General features: G+C 34.9%; 1 protein-coding gene across 1 annotated transcript in view; it reads left to right on the top strand.

Annotated features, from left to right (window-relative positions):
- Window positions 1–24,779, top strand: part of TRIM36 (tripartite motif containing 36) — a 28,666-nt gene extending 3,887 nt beyond the window's left edge. Inside the window, exons 2-9 of the mRNA XM_090279026.1 lie at window positions 5,243–5,568; window positions 9,651–9,797; window positions 15,385–15,480; window positions 15,920–16,173; window positions 16,412–16,536; window positions 19,591–19,881; window positions 22,165–22,462; window positions 23,935–24,779. Of these exons, the coding sequence (XP_090135152.1) occupies window positions 5,243–5,568; window positions 9,651–9,797; window positions 15,385–15,480; window positions 15,920–16,173; window positions 16,412–16,536; window positions 19,591–19,881; window positions 22,165–22,462; window positions 23,935–24,289 (1,892 nt within the window). The 3' untranslated portion in view covers window positions 24,290–24,779. The remainder of the gene's footprint in view (window positions 1–5,242; window positions 5,569–9,650; window positions 9,798–15,384; window positions 15,481–15,919; window positions 16,174–16,411; window positions 16,537–19,590; window positions 19,882–22,164; window positions 22,463–23,934) is intronic.
- Window positions 24,780–27,144: the final 2,365 nt, after the last annotated feature.

Below are 27,144 nucleotides of genomic sequence, written 5' to 3'. Positions count from 1 at the left end.
TAGTAGTCAGTCCTGGAGATTTTTAGCAAATGAATGAGAATTTGAGCATTTCCTTTCTCACGAGCACCGGTTTTAAAATAGTAGGAATCACTCCCTCCATTTATGGAGCATTTGCCTGTAACTCTTCTTTGGATAGATTCATGTGTAAGTAATTTTCCCTTTTTGTCTGGCAGAGTTTTTTTTTTTTTTTTAATTTTATTTTTCATCATTTAGACATCCTTAAGAAGGAAATCAGAGTCCCTATTCTGAGTAATTGGTGTGGAAGGAATAGAATTATAAACATGAGTCTTGCCATTGGTAACTAAGGGTGAGTTAGACCGGGACTGCCCAGCACAGCAGCCACTGGCTGCGTGTGGCTGTGGGGCCCTGCCGCGTGCTGGTCTGAATTGGGATGTGCTCTATGTGTAAAACACACACTGAAATTTGAACACCTAGAGAATAAGGATATAAAATATCTATATAATTTTTATATTGATTAGATTTTGTTTTTAAAAAATATTTATTTTTCCATTACTATTTGGTCCCTTTATGCCACCCTCCCCCCAGCAATCACCACACTGTACATTGATTATACTTTGAAATTTTGAAGCAGTAGTATTTTGGATCTTTTGGGTTAAATAACATGTGTTATTAAGATGAATTTCACCTGTTTTTTAAAATCTTCCTACTGGGAAGTTTAAAATTACATACATGGCTTTCACTTTTGGCTTACATAGTCCTTTGTATAGCATTGCATCGGACATTTGACAGTTTATAAAAGAAAAAGATGCTTTGAAAGGAGAGTTAAGGTGTATATAAAAATAGCATATTATGTAAAAATAAAAGCGCTATATTCCTGTACATTTTTGGTCATATATATGCAAGCTTCCCCCCTGTTTTGTATTTCTTTTAGTCACAAAGATATAGTTTTACTGATGTTTATTTACTGTGTTATTTACATCAGTAAAAAATGAAACAAAAGATGCTTGATTTTACTTTGTATTTTCAATGGTTACCAGAAATATGATTGTTTAAAAATACAGATGTGTAAGATTTTGTGTCAGTCTTTTAAGTGCTGCACCGATAATGATTAATTCTGAACTCTAAGATAAGTTTGATGAATGTTTTGCAGTGATGGCGTCATAAAAACTATGTGTACCAGGAAAAACACATTTTTTTACTGTTATTTCAATAATTGTGTTATGTTCAGGACACAGTCACTGCTTTATCTTTTGTTAACAAGTTGTGAATCTTCTCTTTGAAATTAAATTCTAAATCCAGCTTTCTGTTCATTGTTCACAGCATCCCAACGGAGATCTATGGGGTGGAGAGGTAGAAAATGCTTTATCGCTTGTGTGGCCGCAGGCAGTATAGCGTTAGATTTAAATTAAATAACCTTGTTATAGGTAAGGTTTCAAACATCAGCGGTCAAGGCTTCGAAATTTTGTAGAAAGTGAACGAATTGTGCTAAAATGACTTAAAGGTCAACAGGACTCTTATTTCTAAACAAGTTCTGATGTTTTTAAAGGGAGCATTGATTATTAGGGCTTGCAGTTTTGTCAGTATACATAGCAAGATATTTTTAAAGAAAATGGCATACCTCTGTTGTTATCTTTTAAAATAATGTTACTTTAAAAACCCTTTGCATTTACTTAGTGTGACGAAAGCCGTGTTGCTGCCCTGGGGAGGTTAAATAAGCCAGTGTTTTCTTCTGTATTTAAAAATTTGCTTAAAGATGTTGCTAATTTGTGTGGTTGAAAACAATCTTTGTGTTATGCATATGGTGTCTTTGTTAATATTTTAAAGTATTTGAGTTGTAACATTGAGGTCTTTTTAAGGCTTTCTGAAGTATTTGATTCTGTATAAAAGATAAGCCAACCTATCTTATTTAAAAAAAGGTTTAAAAAAAGTTGTTTTTTCTTTTTTACTCCAGTTGACCTTTAAAGTAAAGTTGGCTAATTATTTTTGTGAAATGCTGGTGATACCTTATATCTTACTGGGGAAAATAAACATCTGAACTGTTTATCCCTTTTCTTTCTTCCTTATTTCCTCTACATGCCTTAATTTTAAAATCTTATAGTCACTGCTAGAAGCCACATGTAATCTTTTCTCTTACAGGCTTTAGTGAACCTCAGATAATTTTAAATATTGACATATAGCAATTAGGAGGGAAGGTAGGAGCAATTTGCTTTTTAAAAGTTCATTGCTTATTACCTGTTTTTGATTAAGGTAGTGGTTGAGAAAAAGGTATTGCAAGTTGAAAATACTAATAATACTGAATAATTAAACGTAACTGGTAGGAACCAGGTGGTCAGAGTGTACGATAAGAAACATTAGGGTGGCAGCGTAAACATGAACCCGTTGTCAGACACCAAGAGGCCCAACGTGAATGTCCAGTGTGTGGGGAGGCGGCCCACTGACTGCCAGGTGGTAACAGTGGGGAGATGTTTTCTAGCCAGAATGTGGCAGAAGATGCAGCTAGTAGAGTTTCTGAACCTGTTATGTATTGACTCTCTTTGTGGTGAAATACTTGCTTTTCTCTTTCATATTTAAATGGTAAAACATGACTGAAAGCTAACTTTTGGGGGCATTTGCTATAAACCGGTTTGAAGATATTTTGAAGTCTTTGTTTTTAAATTGTATCAGTTTGTACTTAATCTGTTTTTGAACTAAAGGTATATGGGCAGAAGAATTGATTCTGCAAGATGACAGTCTTCACATCATTTGAGTATATTATTGGCCCCACAAATGCAGTTTGACCTAAAATTGCACTCTCTGGCCTACATTGCTTCCTTACTTTTCTAAGCCATTATTACTTTTCTTTTTCATTATATCCTGCTATTGAGCAGTATTATGCAATGGAGCATTCTGCAATCACGGAAATGTTTGATCCTGCCCAATTCAGTATGGTAGTCACTAGCCACATGTGGCTCTTGAGAATTTGAAATGTGGCTGGTGCAACCAAGGAACTGAATTTTTAATTTAATTTGAATTAAATCTAATTTCAATAGCCACATTTGGCTAATGGTTACTAACTATATTAAGCAGCACAGCTATAGAGAGTAAAAAGTTGATTCTACTCCTTGATGTTTTTCATTAGATTTGCTTCCCAGAATATCCTTAGATGTGTCCTGTTTTCCTTATTGCCCTGAACATATATTCTGTTGTTTGTTTTCATGAAAGCAATGGTAGAAAGTCAAAGACAGATGAAATAAAATATATCCATTCTTTAGCATTTGAAAAAATATTGAGAGCTTTTAAAATCTGTTTAGAAAAATAGGTAAGATAATATTGATTTAATATTTTATTTGATTTAAGAAATTTAGTATGATGCTTTATGCCTTGCTTTTATTATAAATATAACTTAAAAGAGGTTTACAGAAAAGGGATGAAGCGTTTTTTTAAACTTCTGAACATGAAGGTCAAAATCTGGGTGTCGCTAGTATACATGTTAAAGCATGATTTAATTTTGTTTTATCCCGTTACTCGATCACAACCTTCCATTCATAAAACCAATAATAACCCATTTAAGAAAAAACCACATTGATTCTTGAGATTAGATAACCATTTTAATTTTTGTCACCTAGTTCCTGTGTGGAAGCATGCCATTAAATGTGAATTTTCAGTTGTTTAAACTTGACCACTGCACTGTGTCACTTCCTGAATTATTTGGCTTGTTTTTTCATTAAAGGAAATTTTCATTGGCATGTGTTTTAAAAACAGCTTTGCTGCTTATTTCATTATATGCCTGCTATGTTGTGAAACATCTTGGACTGTATTGCATGTTTCTAGAGTTAGAACAACAATATATTTTATGTAGAATTTTCAGGTTTTTATGGGGCAGCTTTTTTTTTTTTTTAATATGCAAATATTCTGCATATTTGTTGTGTAAGTAGCTTCCAGGGCCCAATTTCATCTAGCATGCTGTGAAGTCACCTTAAATGAATAATATTGTGAGCTGATTGCCACATTTTACCTGTATGTATATCATGCCAGGCATTTTTTAAGACAGTCTTTTCATAAATGATGGTAATGTGCCAAGGCAATATTAACATAGCTGTTTAAAGACCTTTTCTAAATGCAGTATACTAAGTTTAACCATTCATTTTTGGTATTAGATACCTGGCAGTATTAAAGAAGGCTGTAGTTTAAGAAGTTTGTATTTATTTTTAGGTAGTTATTTTGTGGGTAACCAAGATTATATACTCTTTAAGAATAGATTTATAAACGAGAGGAGGGACTGTGCTGTGCATGCACCCATGTTATATGGACAGCCCTGGAATCTTATGAACCTGTGGGTAAGGACTGTCATATCTTGGTTTCTTGTTTGTTAAAATCAGGGTAATACTGAACTGAAGTATGATGTTTAAGGTCATTCATTGTATTGTGTATATATTGTAAAATTATTTGTAATACTTTGATAATTTTTGGCTTACTGAGTGAAGTAACCTTAATGATTCTTTTTTTCAGGTCATAAGAAGATACTAAATGGTTGGTCCCTCTTATAGTTAGTCACTAGATTCTAGGTCTATGAATGAGCTTTTCGCTCTTATTGATTGCACTCAATTAGCTAATGATTTTGCCTAGTGAATTTTCCCAGATAAAACAATACTACAGTGGGAAACGCGCTACTCCAGGGTTCTTAAAAATTTTGTGGTCACATATTCCGTTGATAATCTGATAAAAGATATGGATTACTTAACCAGAAAATATGCATAAGTATAAATATGCAAAATTTGCATATATTTTCAAATAATTTGCAAAACTATTTGGATCTTTTTGGAGCTTAATCATGGAGCCCCAGTGTTAAGGGCTCCTGCTTTTTTATGCATGAATCATTTACATAGCCAATGTTGTGTTCATTTAAATGGAAGTCAAATTCCTTTGGATGTGATATATAAAAATTATAAATGTTAATTATATGATTTCAAAAGATACTGACCCTGTGTAGTATTGTATTATATATTTTGTCTATATATCTGCTTGATTTAAAATGGTTTTTATATGGGATTTACTGTAGAATATTTTCCTCTTTGGTTTTAATACCTGTGTGCTTGAGTCTGTCTTTTACTCACCAAGGGAAAATATTTTTTTAAAAAGCATTTTCAGAATGCAAATTGATTCAAGGGGAGCCACTTTCAGCATTAGAGTTTTGGAATATATTTATAGCTATATATCGTTCCAAAACATCATTCCTTTCTTTTTCTTCATTCTATTCATTTTCCTACTGATGTAACTAAACAAGGACTTACTAATCACACAGGCTGGAAACGCAATTCATTGACCCCTAGGACAACTACTTTTCCTTGCCCTGGCTGTGAGCATGATGTGGATCTTGGAGAGCGAGGAATCAATGGTCTCTTTCGAAATTTTACTCTGGAAACTATTGTTGAGAAATATCGGCAGGCAGCAAGGGCAGCCACGGCCATTATGTGTGACCTTTGTAAACCACCACCTCAAGAATCCACAAAAAGTTGCATGGACTGTAGTGCAAGCTACTGCAACGAGTGCTTCAAAATTTATCATCCTTGGGGGACCGTGAAAGCTCAGCATGAGTATGTGGGCCCAACCACTAATTTTAGACCTAAGGTAAGTGAAGTTTTATTGTTAGAATATTAATATTATCAAAGGAATTATTGCAAGTCTAGAATTTGAGAGTAAGAAAAAATAACTTTACAAACCTATACAAGAAATTAAGGCCTAGTAGTTCAAGTTATTTAGTATCTTGCTAAACATCCCCACAGATTAGAAGTGCCATGTAATACAGCATAATACATGGATGTTCATAATGATAATTCTGAGTAATAGAAGGACTCTAAGATTAAAATGGTTGAAGTTGCAAAGGTTTTGTGTTTTAATATGATAAACCCGTAATTGTCTAAAAGTTGGCTAAAACTGTACTGTGAATAAATAGGTGAAATTACAGCCCAGTATTCTGAAGTTTGTGATATACTATCTACTATATGAAGTAGAATTTGCATTTCTTAAATATTCTGGGTAATTTCTATAATAATGTTCAAAAGAACTTTATGTATTGTTAGCCCTGCTCTGTGACTAAAAAGCAGAATGAGTTTTTTTCACTTAAGCTGCTTTCTAATTTATATAGATTAAAAAACTATAATTCATTCTCTTAATTAAAGTTCTTATTCTTGACAATGTAGTTACAGTATGAACATGAAAATCTATTTATATTGTTGAGCATAAATCCTTTGATTTGTAATAGAAAAATGGAAAAAAAATCCCAAAAGTTAGTCTTGAAACTATAAGCTGTGTGTTTACATTGTATTAAATAGTGTAGTGTACTGGTAGATTAAAACAAAATCTGTGCTTCCATGTATTTTCCAAAAATATATTTGATTATGTTATTACAGTTGTCCCAATTTTTACACCTTTGCCCCTCTCTGCCTGGTATCCCTCCTTTTCTCCAGCATTGCCCCCCTTAGTTCATGTTAATGGGTTGTGCATATAAGTTCTTAGGCTTCTCCATTTCCTATACTATGCTTAACTTCCCCCTGTGTATTTTGTACCTACTAATTATGCATCTTAATCCCTGCACCTTTTCCCCCATTCTCCCCTTACCCTTTCCAGCTGATAACCCTTAAAATGATCTCCATATCTATGATTCTGTTCCTGTTCTGCTTGTTTGCTTGTTTTGTTCTATTAGATTTAGTTGTTGATTGTTGTGAGTTTGTTGTCATTTTCATGTACATAGTTTTTATTTTCTTTTTCTTAAGTAAGTCCCTTAAACATTTCATATAATAATGGCTTGGTGATGATGAATTCCTTTAGCTTTACCATGTCTGGGAAGCACTTTATCTGCCCTTCCATTCCAAATGATAGCTTGGCTGGATAGAGTAATTTTTGGTTGTAGGTCCTTGCTTTTCATCACTTTGAATACTTCCTGCCAGCCTTTTGCCTGCAAAGTTTCTTTTGAGAAATCAGCTGATAATCTTATGGGAACTTCTTTGTAGGTAACTCTCTGCTTTTCTCTTGCTGCTTTTGAGAGTCTCTCTCTTTATTTTTAACCTTTGGCATTTTAATTATATGTGTCTTGGTGTGGTTCTCTCTGGGTCCAACTTGTTTGGGACTCTCTGTGCTTCCTGGACTTGTATGTTTGTTTCCTTCACCAAATTAGGGAAATAAGGGAAATTTCCTTTCATTATTTTATCTAATGAGTTTTCAGTTTCTTGCTCTTGCTCTTCTTCTGGCATCCTTATGATTTGAATGTTGGTATGTTTGGAGAGGTCCCAGAGGCTCCTTAAACTGTCCTTGTTTTTTTGAATTCTTTTTTTTCTTGCTGTTCTGGTTGAATGCTTATTTCTTCCTTACGTTCCAAATTGTTGATTTGAATCCTGGCTTCCTCCCCTCTACTGTTCGTTCCCTGTAGATTTGTCTTTATTTCACTTACTGCTTTATGTTGCCATACTCAGTGAATTCTTTGAGCATCCTGATCACCAGTGTTTTGAAATCTGCATCTGATTGTTTGGCTATCTCCGTTTCATTTAATTCTTTGGGGTTTTGTTTTGTTCTTTCATTAGAGCCATATTCTTGGTCTCCTCAATTTGACAGCCTCCCTGTGTTTATTTCTGTGTATCAGGTAGAGCTGCTTTGACTCCCTGTCTTTGCAGCATGGCCTATTATAGAAAAGGCACTGTAATTTGTGTAGTGTGGAACCCTAAGTATTTGTCAGGGCAGGGCCATCAGCTTCACTGCTTTGTGGCTATGTGTGAGGGGATGACTTGGAGAGGGGACAGAACTGCTCCCTGCCTTGGGGTGGTTTGACTGGTGCTTGCTCCATTTCCAGTCCCTTCACCCCTCTTCCTGGGTATGACTGGTGCCCTTTCATCTGTTGGCCTGGTGCTGAATCCCAGAATGGATGGGTTTGCCTATATTCCAAGTTTGTGCAGGCCGTTTAAGTCAAGTCTCCTGAAAATCTGGCAGTTTCTTCTGCAGACCCAATCCTCACTGGTTTTTATAGCCAGAAGTTATGGGGATATATCTTCCCAGTGCTGGAACCCTGGGCTGTGCTGTCTGGCCTGGGACTGGGATTACTCACTTCCCAGAGTATCCCTCCTAATGTGTGACCGACCACCTGTTCACCGCTGCTGCCACCCTACGCACTACATGTCATATCTCTTTCTCCACCCATCTCCACATCTCCGCCCCTCCTGCCCGTCTGAATGAATGTGGATTCTTTAAATCCTTGGCTGTCAGACTTCCATAGAGCTCGATTTTCTGAAGGTTCTGGGTGTTGTTTTGAGGTCTAGCTGTAATTCTTTCTATGGTTGCATGAGGAGGTGAAGCATGTCCACCTACACCTCCATCTTGACTGGATGTCCCCCTGTGCTTGCATGTTTTGAATGACTTTTTTCAAACTACCTCAGTGTGGTAAGATTTAATAAGTAGTTTTCAATCCTCTGTTAATGTTCCTATGTCATTTTCAATGCCCGAGATCATAGATTTTTAAAAATTTATGACTTCAACCTGATTTTTTACTGCTTTATTTTTAAACTTAACAAATTCATTAATAAATTCCATCATGAAAGAACCTATGATTATTGAATAAATTATAGTAGGCTTGGGTTTTATGAGTTAAGAATTTGTGAAATTTTCAGTAAAAATTTTGAGTGTAAATTGCAGTCTTCTTTCTGTTTACAAATAAAAGGTTAATAAAAGAGAGCTAAAGAAATAAGAACAGGGTATATTGAGAAAATTCTTTTTTTCCCCTTAAGTTGTTAGTGTTATTCAATATAGTCAAATTCTATAAAGGTTATACTATGGGATATTTCCCTGTAGCTTTGAGTTCTTATGATCATTCCTTGCAGAAAACCAAACTTTATATTTTACTTTAAATGTAGTGGCTTTGAGAATATAGGAACTTGAACATGCTAAAAAATTTGAAGTCTTTTCCAGTTGTTTCTCTCTAGGACCTGCACATTGGTATTAGGACTTTTATATTGGACTTTTCCCCCCCTAAATTATCAGAGCAGTTATAATTGCTAGAAATCTAAGCTGTTGGAATCATGGACACCTTTTTGATTTCATAAACATGCTAATCTAAAGGAATCTCTTCTTCCAAATGAAAATTTTACGTAAATCTTCAAGTATACCTCTGATGATAGTTTACTGAGTAAAAGATAGAAATTTAAATAAGAAAAGCACAATTCTAAATTTGGTCAATGTGTGTGCAATTAATATGTAAAAACAAACACATCTGGAAGCTTACACTGAAAGTGTTCTAAGACTATCCTAGTAGCAGATTTCTTGTGAGGATACTGAGGCCATGGATCCTCCTAAGTTATTTGTTATGGTACCTTATAAAATTATTGATTGTGATCATTAGCAGTTGCCTAGTCAGTGTTGTCAGAGCCTTTCTAGCTTGGTTAAACATTCTACTTAAGTCTGATAGAAATTAAGTTTTCACCATCTTGTCACCAAGTTTACGGGAAATAACATCTACATATTTAATTTATTTGAAATTGAACAGCAGTAATTCTAATACAGAGAATTTTCTTGTGATATACCAAGTGCTTTTATTTCTTTTTACACTTTTATTCATTTAAATGGCTTTATTTAGTGATTTTCTAAAGTGGATCTTCTGTATTTTGGGATTTTGAGAATCCTGCAAGCTATGGTGACCCTTAATTGCACTTTAATTCTTCATTCAATAGATTTTAATGTGCCCAGAGCATGAAACAGAGAGAATCAACATGTACTGTGAATTATGTCGGAGGCCAGTTTGCCATCTCTGTAAGTTGGGTGGTAATCATTCCAATCACCGTGTAACCACTATGAGCAGTGCCTACAAAATCTTAAAGGTAGGACTTGTTTATTCTTGTAACTAAATTTTGATTCTTTATAACTTAATTTTACTTTATCCTTTAACTTTTTCTTTATGAAATCATGACTTATTGTGTGGTCTGTTTTACTGAAATGAGTTAACAATGTAAATTGTTAATTAATGGTCTCCTGATGTTAGGCTGTTTGGATTTCAGACCAGGCAGTTCTTTGTCATACTGATGTGCTAGTTCTGAACTCTGAAGAAAGAAACAGGGATGAAGGACACTTTATTCTAATCCCCAAGTGAGCCTAATGCCAGTGACCTTGTGTGTATTGGAATGTCACACTTTGATGGATAGTAACTATTTTAAGACACTTGATTCTTGTTGCTTGCCTATAGAATTTTGTTTTTTCTGGTGGGACCCCTCACTAGCTACAACTGAGTAACTTCCTGTCTTTTAATCTTATACATGGCCTTTCTAAAACAGCAAAGTAGGCAGTGATATAATGCTATTTTTTTCCATTTTTATTTTAAACAACAATTAAAAAGGAATTAAATCAATACATAAATGTACCATTCATTTTATTTTTTGTTTCCTTTCTATCTTTAATATGTGTGTGCATTTTTTACCTATATTTAATTTTTATTTATATATACAGTTTTATATTTGCATTTTATATGCCTGTCATGCTCAATCTCTTACACTGAGTATGTAGATTACAGTTATAATTGTTTTATTGTCATCATCTATCACTTCTGTCATCTGTGTCATTACTAGGTCAGTTTTTCAAAAATCCTCATCTGAGGATGTGTTTATTGATTTGAGAGAGAGGAAGGGAGGGAGGGAAAGAGGGGGAGAGAGACAGAGACAGACAGAGACATCTACATGGGAGAGAAACATCGACCAGTTGCCTCCCATATGTGCTTCGACCAGAGATCAACCCCCTCAACCTTTTTTGATGTATTCTTCAACCAAATGAGCCACCGGCCAGGGCATTACTAAGTCAGTTTTGAATGACATTTCTTCTCATTGTGATTTGTATTCCTGGGTGCCTCGCAGTTTTTGATTGGCTGCCAGGTATTGCCATTTTTACCTTGTTGTGCACTGGATATTTTTGTATCGTACACATTCTTGAGTTTTCTTCTGGTATGTGATTAAGTTATTTACATGGAAACAGTTGTTCCTCTTGGGACTTGATTTTAAGCTTTGTTGGGCAGAACAGAGCGACATTAAGTTCTAGAGCTAATTTTAACTGGACTGTTGATATAAAAAACCTTTATTTTCTCTTCCCAATGCCGCATGAAATTAGTCTGGCTGGTAGGAAGCAGAAAATATTCCCAGTCTTGTGTGAGCTCCTAGAATTGTTCCCTCTGATCCTTTTGGGTGATTATTTCCCTGGCTTCTCGCAGTTTTCTCCCACTATGAATTGATCAATACTCTCTGTATATTGTACATCTCTGGAGTTCCTTCTGTAACCCTCTGTTCTTAGGAATCACACTTTACAAACTCTGGCCTACCTGGACTCTCAGCTTCATCCTTTCGATTCATTGGACATACAGGCTTCACTTGAGTTCTTTGCAACTGGTCTTGGAAACCTTCTCCAGACAGTAAGCTGGGGGCAGTCATGGGCTTATCTTGTTTACCATCTCTCAGAGCTTTTCCTTTCTTGATGACCAGTGTCTTGAGAGCTCTTTAGTATTTTCTGATGGCTTTAAAAATTTTCCTCAAGTGAGAGAGAAAATCCAGTCTTTGTTATTCTATTATGCCCTCCACTGGTAGTACCAATGTTTGCTAATTAAATATAACTTGGACACCTTTTTTGTTTGTTGCTTATTGCTCTGATCTTATATAAGTTGTCCAAGAAAGTGTTTTTATTACCTAGAGTAAAATCTTTGACAATAGTATACACTTAAGCTATTCTTTACATTCTGTTATTTCTCTCCTATATGTTTTAGACTTTTTAAAAAATAGACTCCAGTTCTGGCTAGTGTGGCTCAGTGGACTGAGTGCCGGCCTGCGAACCAAAAGGTTGCCAGTTTGATTCCCAGTCAGGGCACATGCCTGGGTTGTGGGGTCAGGTACCCAGTTGGGGGCAAGTGAGAGGCAACCACACATCGATGTTTCCCTCCCTTTCTTCGTCCCTTCCCTTCTCGCTAAAAATAAATAAATAAAATATTTTGAAAAATAAAAAATAGACTCCACAATGGATTTTTCAGTTTCTGAAAGTGGTAATCAGAGTGCATTAGATCTTCCTTTTCACTTGGTTTTAGATTTTTAAGCTGGAGAGCTACATAATACAGGTTATATTATTATGTTCACCTTTACTCACTTGAGTGTTGCAAAGAGAGAAGAGAAATGGGTATCACATTATATAACTTTGTGTTTTTGTTTACTGTGTGTTGAAGCAGGGGCCAAGTTCCCCTTCTGCCTCTTTATTTGATCTGGCTTCTCATTCAAGTACACCGTGTTGGATTGTGTGGCCTCTCAGAATTATTAGCAAGTTGTTTTGTGGGTGGTGCCCTTTTGGTTCTGGAAAGTGCTGTCACTTTTGGGTGATCTGGCTTAACTAGTTAATAACTGAGAGCAATAACTCCGGCTACTGGTGGTCTTCTGTTAGGTGACACCCGTATTTTTTTTCCTTACATGTGGTCATCTCTCCTGTTAATCTCCAGAGAGACAGAAGTGTGCACACGTACACACTCAAAAGAGAGTGGTTCTATCTTTTTCATAGCTTGCCTTTGCTTGTTGACTTGCTCTCCCAGGAGAGGGCCTAATATGGATTTCTTCCCAGCTCCCCCCATGGGGAACCCAGTTTACTCTTTCCTCTGCTCATCTTGTACCACTGAGGCTTTGGGATTCTGTTTCACCTTGAAAAAAGGCTGCAGTTGAGTATTCACTGTCTTTCCACCAGTCTGGCCGCACCTCAAGGCCATGCCTCTCCTACTTTGGGTGTCAGTAAATTTTTTTAGGATTTTTTTCAACTTCTCACACATCTGTGCGATTTCTCATTAAGGAAAATTGGTTGTTAGCTCATCTTCAATTGTCCACTCTATAACTGTATTTACAGTAGTTAGCTGACATTTTATGGAGGAATATTTACTAAGGAATTTTTCCTAGTTTTATTTTCCTTCATTTCTATGAATTTCTAGAAGGGAGTTAAGAATCTTGTTCAGCTACTATTATTTCATCTGGGTTTATGATTTTAGACAAATGATTAGAAGTAGAACCTAGCAAAGTATAAAATATAAACATCCTTATAAATAGTCCCCATTGAATGAGAAAATAATGTAGCTTCTGTACTTTAAGGTATGTGAAATTCGTTGGCGAATAGTATTGTCGTATTCACTGAAATAATTTGACTCTTGCCTAAAGGGTATCATTATGTACCTTTTCTTCCCAACACTTTATTCTGAACAGTTCAGACATGTACCTGATATCACCTTTAAAATTGTATAACCCATGAGAGCAAGGGACTATATTGGTTATATATTATTTTCCCAACCTGCTCACATAAAAGGTATTCAGAGAACTTGTTGAATGAAACTCTTTCTTCTTCTTTGTGTTGTTGACTCTAATGTTTCTTTGGGTACCTTTGATTCAGGATCTGATTAAAAGATGGAGGCAATGGCTTTCTGAATTTGGTGGGTATTAGAATCACCTGAAACACTTGCAAAACTGTGGATGTCAGGTCCTCTCCCACTTCAAAGAACTTGGGCCTCTGCATCCTGTATTAGTTGTCAGAGACGGATGCATGCAGCATTTGAGAATCATGGCTCTAGAGGAAAGCTTTTGAGCAATTTGGGGTTCCTTGAGCAGTCGGCCTCTGATTAGTTCCTGGAGAACTGCGCCCCTAATATATCTAAAGGACTTAAAACTGCTTCCCCCATTAAATGAACTTCTTGAAGGTAGGAGCCATGGTTGTTGTTTTTGTTTGTTTGTTTTTACATTTTACTTGATCCTCAGTTCCTGGTGCTTATACTTCGTTGAAACCTATGAATAAGCGGACTCTGCTTCTTACTTAAAATAGATCTAGTCTTAACACAGACTGCCTAGGTCTGGGGACAGAGAAGCCTGGAGCCGTCTCAGATGAAAGCTGTCTGGCTAGAGACTTAGGTCTAAGTGTCACAGCTCACCAAGAGTGACCCCTAGTGCTCTTAGACCTTCGACCGTATTTCTGAATTCTGCCATCTATTCTTCTCTAGCCTGTCTTGTATTTCTAATTTAGGCCCTACTTCAGTTTAAATGGCCAAATTCTTTCACTTTCTCCTGTAGCTAAAAAGAACGCCACCACCTGCACCTCATACAGCTGGTCCCAGCATGGGCTTGACAGGGACGTGTTGGGGGAACTGTGCAGTGAGGAGGTTCTCGCCAGGGACTGACTGATGTACTGAGGGAGCTTTGGCTTCCTCATATGTGAAATGCTGGGTTAAGACACAAGATTTTCTGTCTCTTCCCATCCTTAACATCCTAAAGTTTCTTTCTTGGTTCCATCTTGCCTTTGTTTTTCAGAAATCTTGTTCCTTTACCTGATTTTTTTTTCTTCCTCTGCCTCTCCAGTGAGCCATCAAGAAAACTCACTGTGCCTGATTTCTGGGTGTTCCAAAGAATTACAGACAGGTCCTGTCAGAGACCTGCCACTCTGATGCCTGCATGCGTTCTCTTGCCCTGTTACATGGTCTGAATAAAAAAATAGACAGATGAAATATGTAGGAGACTCCTCAAATTCCTAAAAGTTGGATCTCTGCCCCTCTTCTTTTCTCACCCTTTTCATTCATGTCTTCATCAGTGACCAACTGTGCTCAGATCCTGTAAATGCTATAGCTGGGAAGGTGTTTTCTGAATGTGCTTATCTTTATTGAGGTTGAATACATTTGACTGTTTTAACTTTGTACTGTGGTGCTTCAGAGTTTTTTGTTTTGTTTTTTAATACTTGAGGCATATTACGTATTATTTTTTTCTGGGTTGGACTGGGGAATCTCACTAAAATGTATGGCTTTATATCTATGATAAACTGTACTAATTTCAAAATGGCTACTTCATAAACCAAGTTATTTCAGTAAGCTCTAAAAGCTTAATGAGCTCTATTTTTTATAAATCTACACTTGCATATTATTATGTATTGTATAACTATTTAATGAATATTCAGGCTGAGATGGGCTTTGAAGATAATTTTGGACTCGTCTTTGTTACTATTTGTGGGGTATGTGTATGTGGGTGTGTGTGTATGAGGCAGGGTATGTGTGTGTGAAAGTGAATTATAAAGCCTGGTGGTAGGCCATACTATTTAAATTGCTACCCTTCCCTTTACTTGGAATAGAAACCTTGGGAGGAAGAGTTCTAGGAGTGATAAAGAGCTATCACAAATGTACTATCTGTTTATTTAGGATTTTTGACTAATCTGAATAGTACTACATTGCTCTTTTGTCCAGCCTGCTTTTAATCTCTTATATATACCTGGGTCTCTGTGTTAAGGCCAGAAACTATTTACCCTGGGTTAGTAACTATAATCACTATAGCCTGTTCATCATAGGCTAAAGAAATACTGTTTAAAAAAACAGGATTCTGCAAGGCCTGTGTTAAATTTCTATTTCTGTTTATTTGTGTTACTAATATTTTCCAACAGGAAAAGCTTTCAAAGGATATTGATTACCTTATCGGCAAAGAGAGCCAGGTGAAGAGGCAAATTTCTGAACTGAACTTGTTAATGAAAGAAACAGAGGTAAGTGATAAACTGGTTTGTATATTCATCTAGATAACTATTTTTTTAATTTACAAAATTTAGGGGGTAGTATATGAACTGGGAGTACAAAATTAGATTTCACTTTTGCTTTTTTGGGACTAGGAAAACAAATGTAAAATATAAATTATGATGCAGTGTGATCAGAGCTATGATAGAGGGAAGTGATTTCCTTATTTAATTAAATATTCTCTGTTGCTAAACTTTGGAGAATAAAAGTTTAAGGAAGGTGCAATTTTATAAAATTACAATGTATATCTAAATAAAAGTTACCTACTGATCATTCCTTGCTAATCATTTCTTGCTTCCAAATTTCAGAGTCAGACAAAATTTATTTTCTTTACAATATTTGGGTTTGTTTTATTGAGTTTTGGTTATTTTGTGAAAATACATTGGTAATGCTTTTCTTGTTTTATAACAGTGTAATGGAGACAGGGCTAAAGAAGATGCAATTACACATTTTGAAAAGCTCTTTGAAATTCTAGAAGAGAGGAAATCATCTGTTTTGAAAGCAATTGATGCTTCAAAGAAACTCAGATTAGACAAATTTCAGACTCAGATGGAAGAATATCAGGGGCTTCTAGAGAACAATGGACTTGTGGGATATGCTCAAGAAGTGCTTAAGGAGACGGATCAGTCTTGCTTTGTACAGACAGCCAAACAACTCCACCTCAGGTATTTTACTTTTAACCTAGAACAGGTTCCCTTAGCGATGTCATTAAGTGCTGCTGCTGTAGGTCCCACATTAGCACCAAGTAGTTCATTCATAATGGAGTTAGTTGTTAAGTGAAGCACCTCTTGCTTCACTCTTAATATTGGGTGGTTTTCTTTTGTTAATCACATTGCAGATACTTAGCCTAAGTTGCCTTTTGACTGAATAATTTTTATGTAAAATATATCTGTCTGAATACAGAATACAGAAAGCTACGGAATCTTTGAAAAACTTTCGACCTGCGGCTCAGACTTCTTTTGAAGATTATGTTATTGATACATCTAAGCAAACAGAAATTCTTGGAGAGTTATCCTTTTTCTCTAGTGGTGAGTTTTAATAATGGCAAAACCACACTCTTTTAGTCTGAGTTTGCATTGTGTAGAAAAAACAAATTCTCTTCAGATGGACATTATGAAATAGCTTCTCAGTTGCCCAGAACCATCATATCTTAAAATCATGTTGTATTTATGTTTTTAAAACTTTCTATACACAAAACTATATTCTATTGGTTTGTTTTTTAAACACTAAATGGCATTGAATTGTATGTATCCTTTTCGTAAAAATTGCCTTTCTAAAAATTTAAGTTTAAGATAAATATTTGGTAATAAACAAAGTTCTTCTTTAAAGCTATATTTTAACTGTTTATAATATTTCATTATATAAATCATTTCCCTACTGATAAACAATTGTTTCTATTTTTTCTCTTGTTGTAAATAATGCTGTATTGAACATCTTCTACAGTGGTTGTATGTGTATGTGAGTTTTTCTAGGGCAGAAACCTAGATATATGCAGGCTCAAAGTGACTCTAAGATGATTAACTATTTACCTTGCTGTGTTAGTTTGCTAGGGCTGCCAAAATAAAATATCTAGAGTGGGTACCTTAAACAACAGAAATATATTTTCTTATGATTCTGGAGGCTGGAAGTCTGAGATCAAGGTGTTGGCAGGCTTGGTTTCTTCTGAGGCCTCTCCTGTTGGGCTTTCAGATAGTCACCTTCCTGTCTTCACACGGTCTTCTCTCCACATCTGTGTCCAAATTTTTTATCAGGACACCAGTCATGTTAGTTATATTGCATTAGGGCCCACTCTAGTGACCTCATTTTAATTTACTTACCTTTGTAAAGAACCTATCTCCAATAAGGTCACATTCTGAGGTGCTGGGGATTAGAACTAAACATGAATTTTGGGAGGAGGGTACAAGTCAGAGACTTGCTTACATGTGTTTTGCTGCTTCCCTGCAGGGAGTTCTTCCTTTCCTCTTTTATTCTCACCTTTTCATCCCCCTTTGATTTCTCTTCTAGTGATGGTGAACAATTACAGTCCTTAGAAGGGTATACTTCTAGTCTAATTACTATATAGGTATACATGCATGAATTTGTTAAAAGTTAAAAACTGAAGGATTATTACCGTGACCTCCTCTCTTTTCCAATCTAAACTGGAATCTCCTTTCAGATATATCCTTGTCTTGTTTATTATGACAGCCTTGCTTTTCTATACACACACACACACACACACACACACACACACACATACACACATATATATATATATCTGTTGCTGTTTCAAATGCTATATCCTATACTCTTTTCCCAAAAGGTATACTTGAATTGGTTTTCATATACAATAGTTCACTTAGTAACACAAGGTCTTCCCTACCCTGGGTATCCCAAAACAGTCTTTGGAAAGGTGAAGTGGAAGGTGTGTTATTGAGTATATAGCAGTGGAAGCTAGGCACCCGCCTTTTGGCTGAGGAATGTCTCGTCATTTTTTCCTGCAAGCCTATTTTTTTATGGTAAGGTATGTTTCCAAAAAAAGGAAGGGATGTCTGGTGGGTCACACTAGTCATATTATTTTGTAACCAGTGTTTTCTTTTTTCTCTTTTCACTTTAAAATATATTATGGATGACTTTCTAGGTCTCATGATGGTTGCATAAATGCACCATACCCAGACATGCTTATACATTGCTGCCTGTAGTGGGGGAGTAAGGAGAAGGAGGGGACCCCTACTTTTCCTTTTCGTACACCTCTCTGTGATTTGATAAAAATGTGTGTTTGTTTATATGTGTGTGTGCCCGTGTAACTTTTATAGCTCGTTACCATATTACCCAAATAATTAAACTTACTGGAATTTATCCTATGGAAAGGATTATGGATATGCACAATGATTTGGCTGTAACATGTTTTAATCATATTTTTAGTGAAAAATTAGAAGCCACTGGGAGAAAAATACTGGAAGGACCTACACAAAATTATAGTAGTGATTATCTTTTGAGTTACTTAAATTTTTTGCATGTTTTATGTAGTCTCTAATTTTCTTATAAAAATCAAGTTTCTACCAAGAAAAATTTGTTTAAATTGCTTTGCAACTGTATGGAAGAAAATATGAAAGAAAATTGTGTAATGTTACATTGAAGTTTTTTGCTATATTCACCAAACTTGGATTTTAAAATATTTATTAAAATGATTGTTTATAGGAGTATACAAATTAACATTTTAAAGTTGAGGATTGTTAATCAGTAGGTGGAAATTGAAGGCGTGTAATTAAATTTTTTATTTATGGCAAGGCCTAACGTACTCTACATCAGAATTTTGATGTATGAAAATAGAAGATGAGCTTTGATATCTGTAAAGAATCAACAAATTATCTTTTACAAAATTAAAATGTTCAGTTAATAGTACTACTTCCAAAGGAAATTGTGATTTCAGCTGTGAAGTTGTTCTGTATAATGATTAGAAATGGGTATAGCAGTATCTAACAAATACATTATTGCTTATTTAAAAAAACAAACTTTTATTTATGGTGTTAACAGAAGTTGAGTCTTCAATTATTGTCTTACTTTTCATTCTTCTTTCCCTTTTCAGTTATAAACATAAATATGCCTTTTTAAATCTCTTTTATTTTTTATTTTGTAGTAAGAACACTTACCATGAGAATCTATTCTTTTAGCAGACTTTAAGTGTGCCAGACAGTAGTTGACTAGGTCCAGTGTTGTACTGTTTATCTTCAGAGCATATTCATCTTGCTTAACTGGAACTTCATGCCTGTCAACTAATAACTGCCCATTTCTCCCTCCCCCAACCTCTGGTAACCACCGTTCCGGCCTTTGATTTTATGAATGACTATTTTAGATACCTGGATCATGCAATCAGTATTTGTCTTTCTATATCTGGCTTATTTTACTTAGCAGATCTGCAGTGTCCATCCATGGTGTCATATATTCCGGAATTATTTTTTTTCTCATACATAGAATTATAAATTTATAAAATTGGACTGTACAGAAATCGTTTTAAATATTGTCAATATGTCATTTTCATTAAGGAAAACGTAGGTCCTTTAAAGGTATTTTAACATTGTTTTCTATGTCATGATTATTTTCAGGCATAGATGTGCCAGAGATCAATGAGGAACAGAGCAAAGTTTATAACAATGCTTTGATAAATTGGCACCATCCAGAAAAGGAAAAAGCTGACAGTTATATCCTCGAATATCGGAAGATTAATAGAGATGAAGAAATGGTGTCTTGGAATGAGATAGAAGTTTGTGGCACAAGTAAAGTTGTTTCAGAACTTGAGAGTAACTGTAAATATGCTTTCAGAGTAAGAGCCTACAAGGGTTCCATATGCAGCCCTTGCAGCAGAGAGTTGATTCTTCATACTCCTCCAGCTCCAGGTATTGTGACCATTGGGAATAAAAAAACACACAGTCAGAGGAGACCTTGATAAAAAATGAACTGGGCAATGTGTCTGTGTAGGCCTACAATGATTTAGAAATAGACCGATTACTTGAATTTCACCATGTAGGCTGAGGAGAGTATTACATTTTTGATTGATACCAAATAAAGTAAAACATGAAAGGAAGACATTTGAGGGAGCAGGGCTCTTTGGGATTAAAATAGCATAAGTGCTACTGACAAGATTTAAATAGTATAATTCTATATATTTTTTATCAGTTTACAGAACTCTAGAACATAGGGTATAGGTAGATATTTTAAAAATTTATTGCTATAATATGAAATATAATTTTGATTACACTAATTTAGACTTGCCTGAACTGTCTAATGCAGTGATTCCGAGCACATGGGGATATATTAGAACCATATGGCTAGCTTTCTTTCCATGTTAAAACTCCTCCTGCCCAGCTACACTCCCTCCCTGTTTCAAGTTAAAACCCACTGATAATACTTAGAGTGTGACTTTAGATTTTTATAGAATGGAAACCATTTACAGTTAGTTGATGTTCGCTACAGTGTTTGCATGGACGAGAGACACTTAGACCAGGTTGTGCTCATTTTGCTTCATAGGAAAACTTTTTTCCCTGTTGGTTGATTTTAGATCACATCACCCCTGCCCATATTTTGTGCAGTGTATCCTTCCTCCCCTTTTTGTTCAAAGTGTACATATCCAGTTCTTTGTTTTTCATACACATTGTGGCAAATTAAAAAAAATTAGAATACAAATAAATAGGGTTGGTTAAGATTGGTTTTCTTGAATCTTAATAAAATCCAATGGAGAGTTTTAGGATGGATTTGCAGCTACAAAATAAATATTTTGTAGTTTATGCAGTTTCACCTGTCTTTTCTAGTCTGTGACTAAAAGTGGAGGAAAAAAAAACCTGAAATAGCTGCTGTTTTCAGTAACAGAGTGGAGGGGGAAGGAGGAAAGGAAATGTTACAAGTTGCCTTCCTTTTCTCTGAGAGAAGCCATTATGAATAGGGTGACCATTTAAGTTTATTTTGCAAACTGGGAGACTTTTGAGATCAAGAGGAGGCATGACTTACCACATTGGGACCGTAGCATTACCAGGAAGAATGGCCAGCTGCGTATGCAGAATGATTTTAGCTAGTAGGCAGTTTTGAAAAATGTGGTGTAATAAAGTTAAAATTTTACCATTTTAACAATTTTTGAAATCATACAAAAATTTTTTCAATTGTGGTTGACATACATTATTATATTAATTTCACATGTGCACCCCAGCGCTGTACAGGTCAGTAGCATCACGTACACTAACCATGTTGTGCAACCACCACCGCTCACATCTCCAGAATTTTTCCTTCTTTCCAAACTGAAACTCTGTGTCCATTGAACAGTAACTCTCCATCCTCCCTCCTCGCAGAGCCTGGTAACCTCTTCTACTTTCTGCCTCTATGAATTTCCCTGTTCTAGGTATCTCATGTAAGTAGATTCATATAGTCCTTTTGTGACTGGCAGATTTCAAGGTTCATTCATGTAGTATGTATCAGAATTTTCTTCCTATTTTAAGCTGAATAATATTCCGTTGTATGTATATACCACATCTTCTTTATTCCTTTATCTGTTGATGGACATTTGGATTGTCCCCGGGTTTTGGGCTAGCAGCCAGTGTTACGCTTAATGGATTTAAGTTGATAGAGACTCATGAGAAGTGGTATTACCTCCATTCTCTAGTTGAGAAAGTTAAGGTTAATGAAATGCTTGAGTAGGGATTCAAACCTTTGTCTCTCTGAACACAAAGCCTGTGCTTTCTCTTCTTACACTCTCTACTGTTTTTCATGTCTACCATATGGATGAATAAGGAAAAGATGTTATTAATATTGCTGATATTTTTCAGATTTATAAAATTTGGAGTAAATGTTTAAGAAAATATGAAAATGTATACTTTATTTTAAGGGTAAAAGACAGATACAATAGTGTGAAAAACTTAGGATAGATTTGCTATATCTATTCCAAGGAACCACATTCATAAATTTTTTCATATTTAAAATAATTTCTTCTGCCTTTGAGGTTTCTAAAGATTTTCAGGTATAGAAAATTTACTGGAAGTTATTTCTAAGTTGGCATTTTGGTTTGTTATAGTTTGGTCTAGGGTAGTATGATACGATACATCTTGTCTCTTTTCAGTAATTTCGGTTTGAAAAACTAAGTTATAAATATGTTAATAAATATTTCTCAGACTAATTTTAAGCTTTATGGACAGTTTTCAGTTTCCTCTTCGATGAAAAATGTGGCTACAATAATGAACACCTCTTGTTGAACTTGAAGAGAGACCGTGTAGAGAGCGGAGCTGGATTTAATCTCCTGCTTGCTGCAGAACGTGTCCAAGTGGGCTGTTACACGAGTTTAGACTACATCATTGGAGATGTGGGGATCACTAAAGGGAAACACTTCTGGGCCTTTCGTGTGGAGCCGTATTCGTACCTGGTAAAAGCGGGAGTTGCTTCCAGTGACAAACTACAAGAATGGCTCCGTTCTCCCCGGGATGCAGTTAGTCCAAGGTACATTTTTTTATTGCTCTAGAACTTGATAATTCTTTTAAAAGTAAATATGCTTATTTAGCAAGGTAAGCTTGACAATGGAGTTTGGGCTATGTTGATATAGTTGGCTAAGAAAAGGAGTCAGGTTTCTTTATTCACACAGGGAAATAATGAGATTTAACAGTTAATTTATGATGGCATGAGTAAGTCAGTCTGTTTTGGATACCTCTTGATTATGATATAACTTTGCAGTTTTAAATTTTGAAAGTCATATCAGTTACCTTAATTATGTGATAAAAAATACATATATTGTGAAAGTCTCTAATTGCTATATTTCATAATTGATACACGTTGTTCTTTTCTTTTAGTACACAATATCTTTAAACTTCCCATCAGTACTTTACAAAGTTAGGTCAGGGCAACATGTTTTCACAGCAAGGAATTTCAATTTCCTAAGAGATTGACTCTTTAATGGAGATTGTGTGGTTTAATTTTTTTAGATGATGTAAGGTGAGCTAGCTCAGACAGATGATTTTTGACCACTTGCATGAACAGACTCTCACGTCAGCAATCTGAGTGATAGGAAAAATTTTTGCACAAAGATGAGAAATTTACATAACAATGAAAATTGTATTAGAGAAATGGTTAATTAAACATAGTGGCATGTCCATTTGATAGAATATTAGTATTAACTTAATTATATTTAAAAAGTATGTAACATGAGGAATTTTAGGAGTAAAAAACACTAAAATGGTTGATGTCAAATGATCACAAATTATGAAAAGCATAGGAAAAAAATGGAAGGAACTTGATATCAAAATTTTCTATAAGCTGCTACTGTTTTATACTACAAGGAACAAAACGTTCATAATACTTGCTAACATAGATCCATGTAGAAATCTCAATTGAAAAAGAGTTCTTTAGAAGAATAAAATACGCTTTTTTCTTCAGTATTATCATATAGTGCCTATTTGTTAATTTTTTAATCCTCACACATGGATAAGTTTATTGATTTTAGAGAGAAGGGAGGGGAGAGAGAGAGAGAGAAACATTGATTGGTTGCCTTCTGTATGTGCCCTGAGCAGTTGGTATATGGGATGATGCTTTAACCAACTGAGCCACCTGGCCAGGGCTATTTATTTAGTTTGTAATTCCTTGGATTAGGGCACACATCTATAAATATTTAATCTTTGACAAGTCCTTCAATCCTTGTTCTCCTGCTTTATTTCTGATAGGCCAAAATAATTTTTTAGGTTCTCATCTTTGTATATATCTAGGTAAAAGTGCTTTAAGAAAGAAATTAGGGTGAGTGTGTTGGTATAATTCTGAATGGCAATGTGTAATCCTTATGTTTTTGTTTTAATAGAAAGTTTTTGACATAATTTATTTTAATTTTAAATCATTGTATATTGTCTTGTAAAATGTTTCAATGATACTTGAAGGCCTATGGATAATGATACAGATAAGATTCTACTTTGTGTGTTGTGTTTTAGATACGAGCAAGACAGTGGGCATGACAGTGGAAGTGAAGATGCCTCTTTTGATTCTTCACAACCCTTTACATTAGTTACTATCGGCATGAAGAAATTTTTTATACCGAAGTCGCCTACTTCTTCTAATGAACCCGAAAATAGAGTTCTTCCCATGCCAACAAGTATAGGGATTTTCCTTGACTACGATAAAGGCAAAGTGAGTTTCTATGACATGGATCACATGAAATGCCTTTATGAGCGCCAAGTGGACTGTTCGCATACAATGTATCCAGCGTTTGCATTAATGGGCAGTGGAGGAATTCAACTTGAAGAACTCATCACAGCAAAATATCTAGAATACCAAGAGGACCTGTAGTTTAAGCATGTGATGTGACTTAGAATGAAAAATGTAAGCAAAATAATGCCTTGGTGTTAACCTCTGTGACTAATTACATATCACCTAAGTATTCTGTCGCCACACTTGTGTTTTGTGTACGTTTCTTCTTAAAGCACAGAAAACCTAAACAGCCTTACTTCTTCCATGTTTCTTTCTGCCTTTCACAAACAGGTCACACTGAAATGTCTTTCTTTCTTATGAACAGGAAATCTAATTTATTTATGTTAGCTGGTGTTGCTGATGCTTACTTTCCTTTTTGGGGGGAATGCAGACAAATAATTTATTAAGCAGCTTTTGTGTTTGGTTTTTCACTTTTATATCATGTTTATGTCCTCAGATGTTTTTTAAATGCCTTATGGATAGAAATTAGTACTAAGCATTGTGTCTTGCATTTGTTTTTAAAAAGAAAACAAAAGTATAGATAAAGAAAAAGAAAAGACCATAGAAATGGTAATATATTTAAATGGAAAATTATGTATTTTGAGGTGTGTAATGAATGTTAAGAGTATATTGCCTAGAAAATAAATACTGCTGTTCTTTTTTATTAAGACCATAAACTGTGTTCTTAAAGACATTTAAGAGCATTTTCTTATCTGTAATGCCCATTCATGCATGTATAGTAAACAGTTTCTTGCAGGTAACAGAGTTAGTGGTTAACACATTAAGCTCTTCATTTTATATAATTTTTTTTCAGAAAAACTTGTCTTCAGTTTTTCTTAGTTTCTTTATGATATTTGCACTTAATTATTTTTCATAAATATCAGTGAAGATACATTGATATTTGTCATATTTGTTTTTTTTTTTAATCCCTTCTTACTGTGTTTTACAATTTCCATTTTTTTGGCACAAATATTACATATCAGATTGTCCTGGTTTATGTTTACATTTTTACAAAGTTCATGATTTATTTTTAGTTAATTAAATATATTGTAAGATGTGGAATAACTTAACTGGTCAGCTGTATGGCATTTTCTGTGGCTCATGGTAATGAGCATTGGTTAATAATAACCAAGTAAAAATACAAATCTGTTTAGGAGTAATAACTAAAATCATAATGACTGTGAATCTTCAAAAATTCTCTTAATTTGAAGAATTACTTTATCTAAATTTTATGTTAATTTTTGAGACATGTTTTTTCTTAAGTTGTTTTTAAACTGGTTAGTTTCCTAAAGTTAAAATATTAGGAACCAGACTATTATACATTTAGCTCTCATCATTTTGGAAAGCTTTTGACATTTTAATAGACTAACAGAAATTCTTAGGCCTTTTTTTTTTTTACTATATATTTTTTAATGGAAAGCTGTCATTCAGGTTGGTTGATAGCACAAAATTAGTACACCCCCCCCCACACACAACCCAAATAGAAAATATCATGGAGAATTTCAGTTTTTATAGGCTTTATTACTTCCCCACCCATGAATAGCACTTTATACAACACAGGCTAAACTAAACAAATATGCAGTGTTATGTGGATCATTGTGCAATAGAACTGCTGGAGTCACATGTGAAGTAAAGTCTGATGGTCCCAAGCCTGGGTAAGCACATATCATGTAGACATTTTAAATCAAAGGCTTTAGTCGGAATAGGAAAGCTGTTGAAAACATTGTGTAGTTGTATATAAATTGTTCTTGATGTCTCTCATTTTTTAATAAAAGTTAGAATTGAGTCAAGTGTAATTATTGAACTCTTTATTCCAGGAATTATCAGTATGTTTATGTGGAAAATGGAAGCAGATTATTTATGAAAAGATGTTTAGCTGAATATATTAACTTAGAGCTAAAGTTTTATATAAAGTTATTTTGGGCATTTAGTTATTAACTGTAATTCTTATTGAAGTGATCATTAGAAAAGCTTAACATGAAACTAATATACTTATATTAACTCACCAGTTTGTCTCATTATTCTGATTCATAATAGATCAGATTTTGATCAAATGAATGACTCTTTAGTTCACATTTATAATGTTGGGTTATGGGGCTCTCTGGTAGTTGTGGTTCACAGTGAAGTGTTGTTAATGCTTGCTGGGTCTTACTTTAAAAAGATAAATAAAAGGAGAGTCAAGGCTCTCCCTAGGATACTGTATGATAACTTCTCATATTTACTGTTGCTTTTCTTGAAAGTAGTAAGGGCCAGAGCTGACTCCTGTGGACTGAAAACAATCTGGTCCTGTTAAACCTTTTGCCATAGCCCATCATCTGATTAGGCTTTGAGAGTGTGTGCCATGTAGAAATACAATCAATTGTTGTATTGCTACAGAAAACAAGTGAGAAGTAGTGTTTTAGGCAAGAATACTCTTTAAGTTATGTTCTACCAGATACATTTGCATTCATTTTGAAGGCATTTATGGGAATAACATCCTGAGACTTGGAGTTTTTCTTGAAACTCTTTTGCTTTAATAAATAAACCGGAAGGAACTTACATTTTTTTAAGTTTGATTTGGAACTACTTCATTTCACGAAAAGTTTTTAGCTCTTAATATTTATGAGATACTGTGCTGTGAACTGGGTATGAAGTGGACAAGTTAATCTAGCTAGGTTCCTGCTTTTTAGGAGCTTAATTTCTAAGAAAGAGAGATAGTAAAAATGGAAGGGACCGAAGAGCATTTGAGGTAGGAGCTAATATTAGATTTGGTGATCAGGGAAGCCCCTCTGAGGAGATGATAAAATTGGAACACCTGATTGTGGTGGATTGAACACAAAATGCACAAAGGCTTTGAGATAGTAAACTGGTGTGAGTTCTGCAGGAAGAAAATTCACCGTGGATACTTCAACTAAAAAGAAGTTAAAGGATTGCTTAGAGATAAGGGCAACCTTGATGGAAGAAACAAGCAATGA

Source organism: Furipterus horrens, unplaced genomic scaffold (assembly GCF_987537825.1).
Source record: "Furipterus horrens unplaced genomic scaffold, mFurHor1.1.pri manual_scaffold_5, whole genome shotgun sequence".
Lineage (NCBI taxonomy): Eukaryota > Metazoa > Chordata > Mammalia > Chiroptera > Furipteridae > Furipterus > Furipterus horrens.
This window is presented reverse-complemented; position numbering and strand designations above follow the sequence as displayed.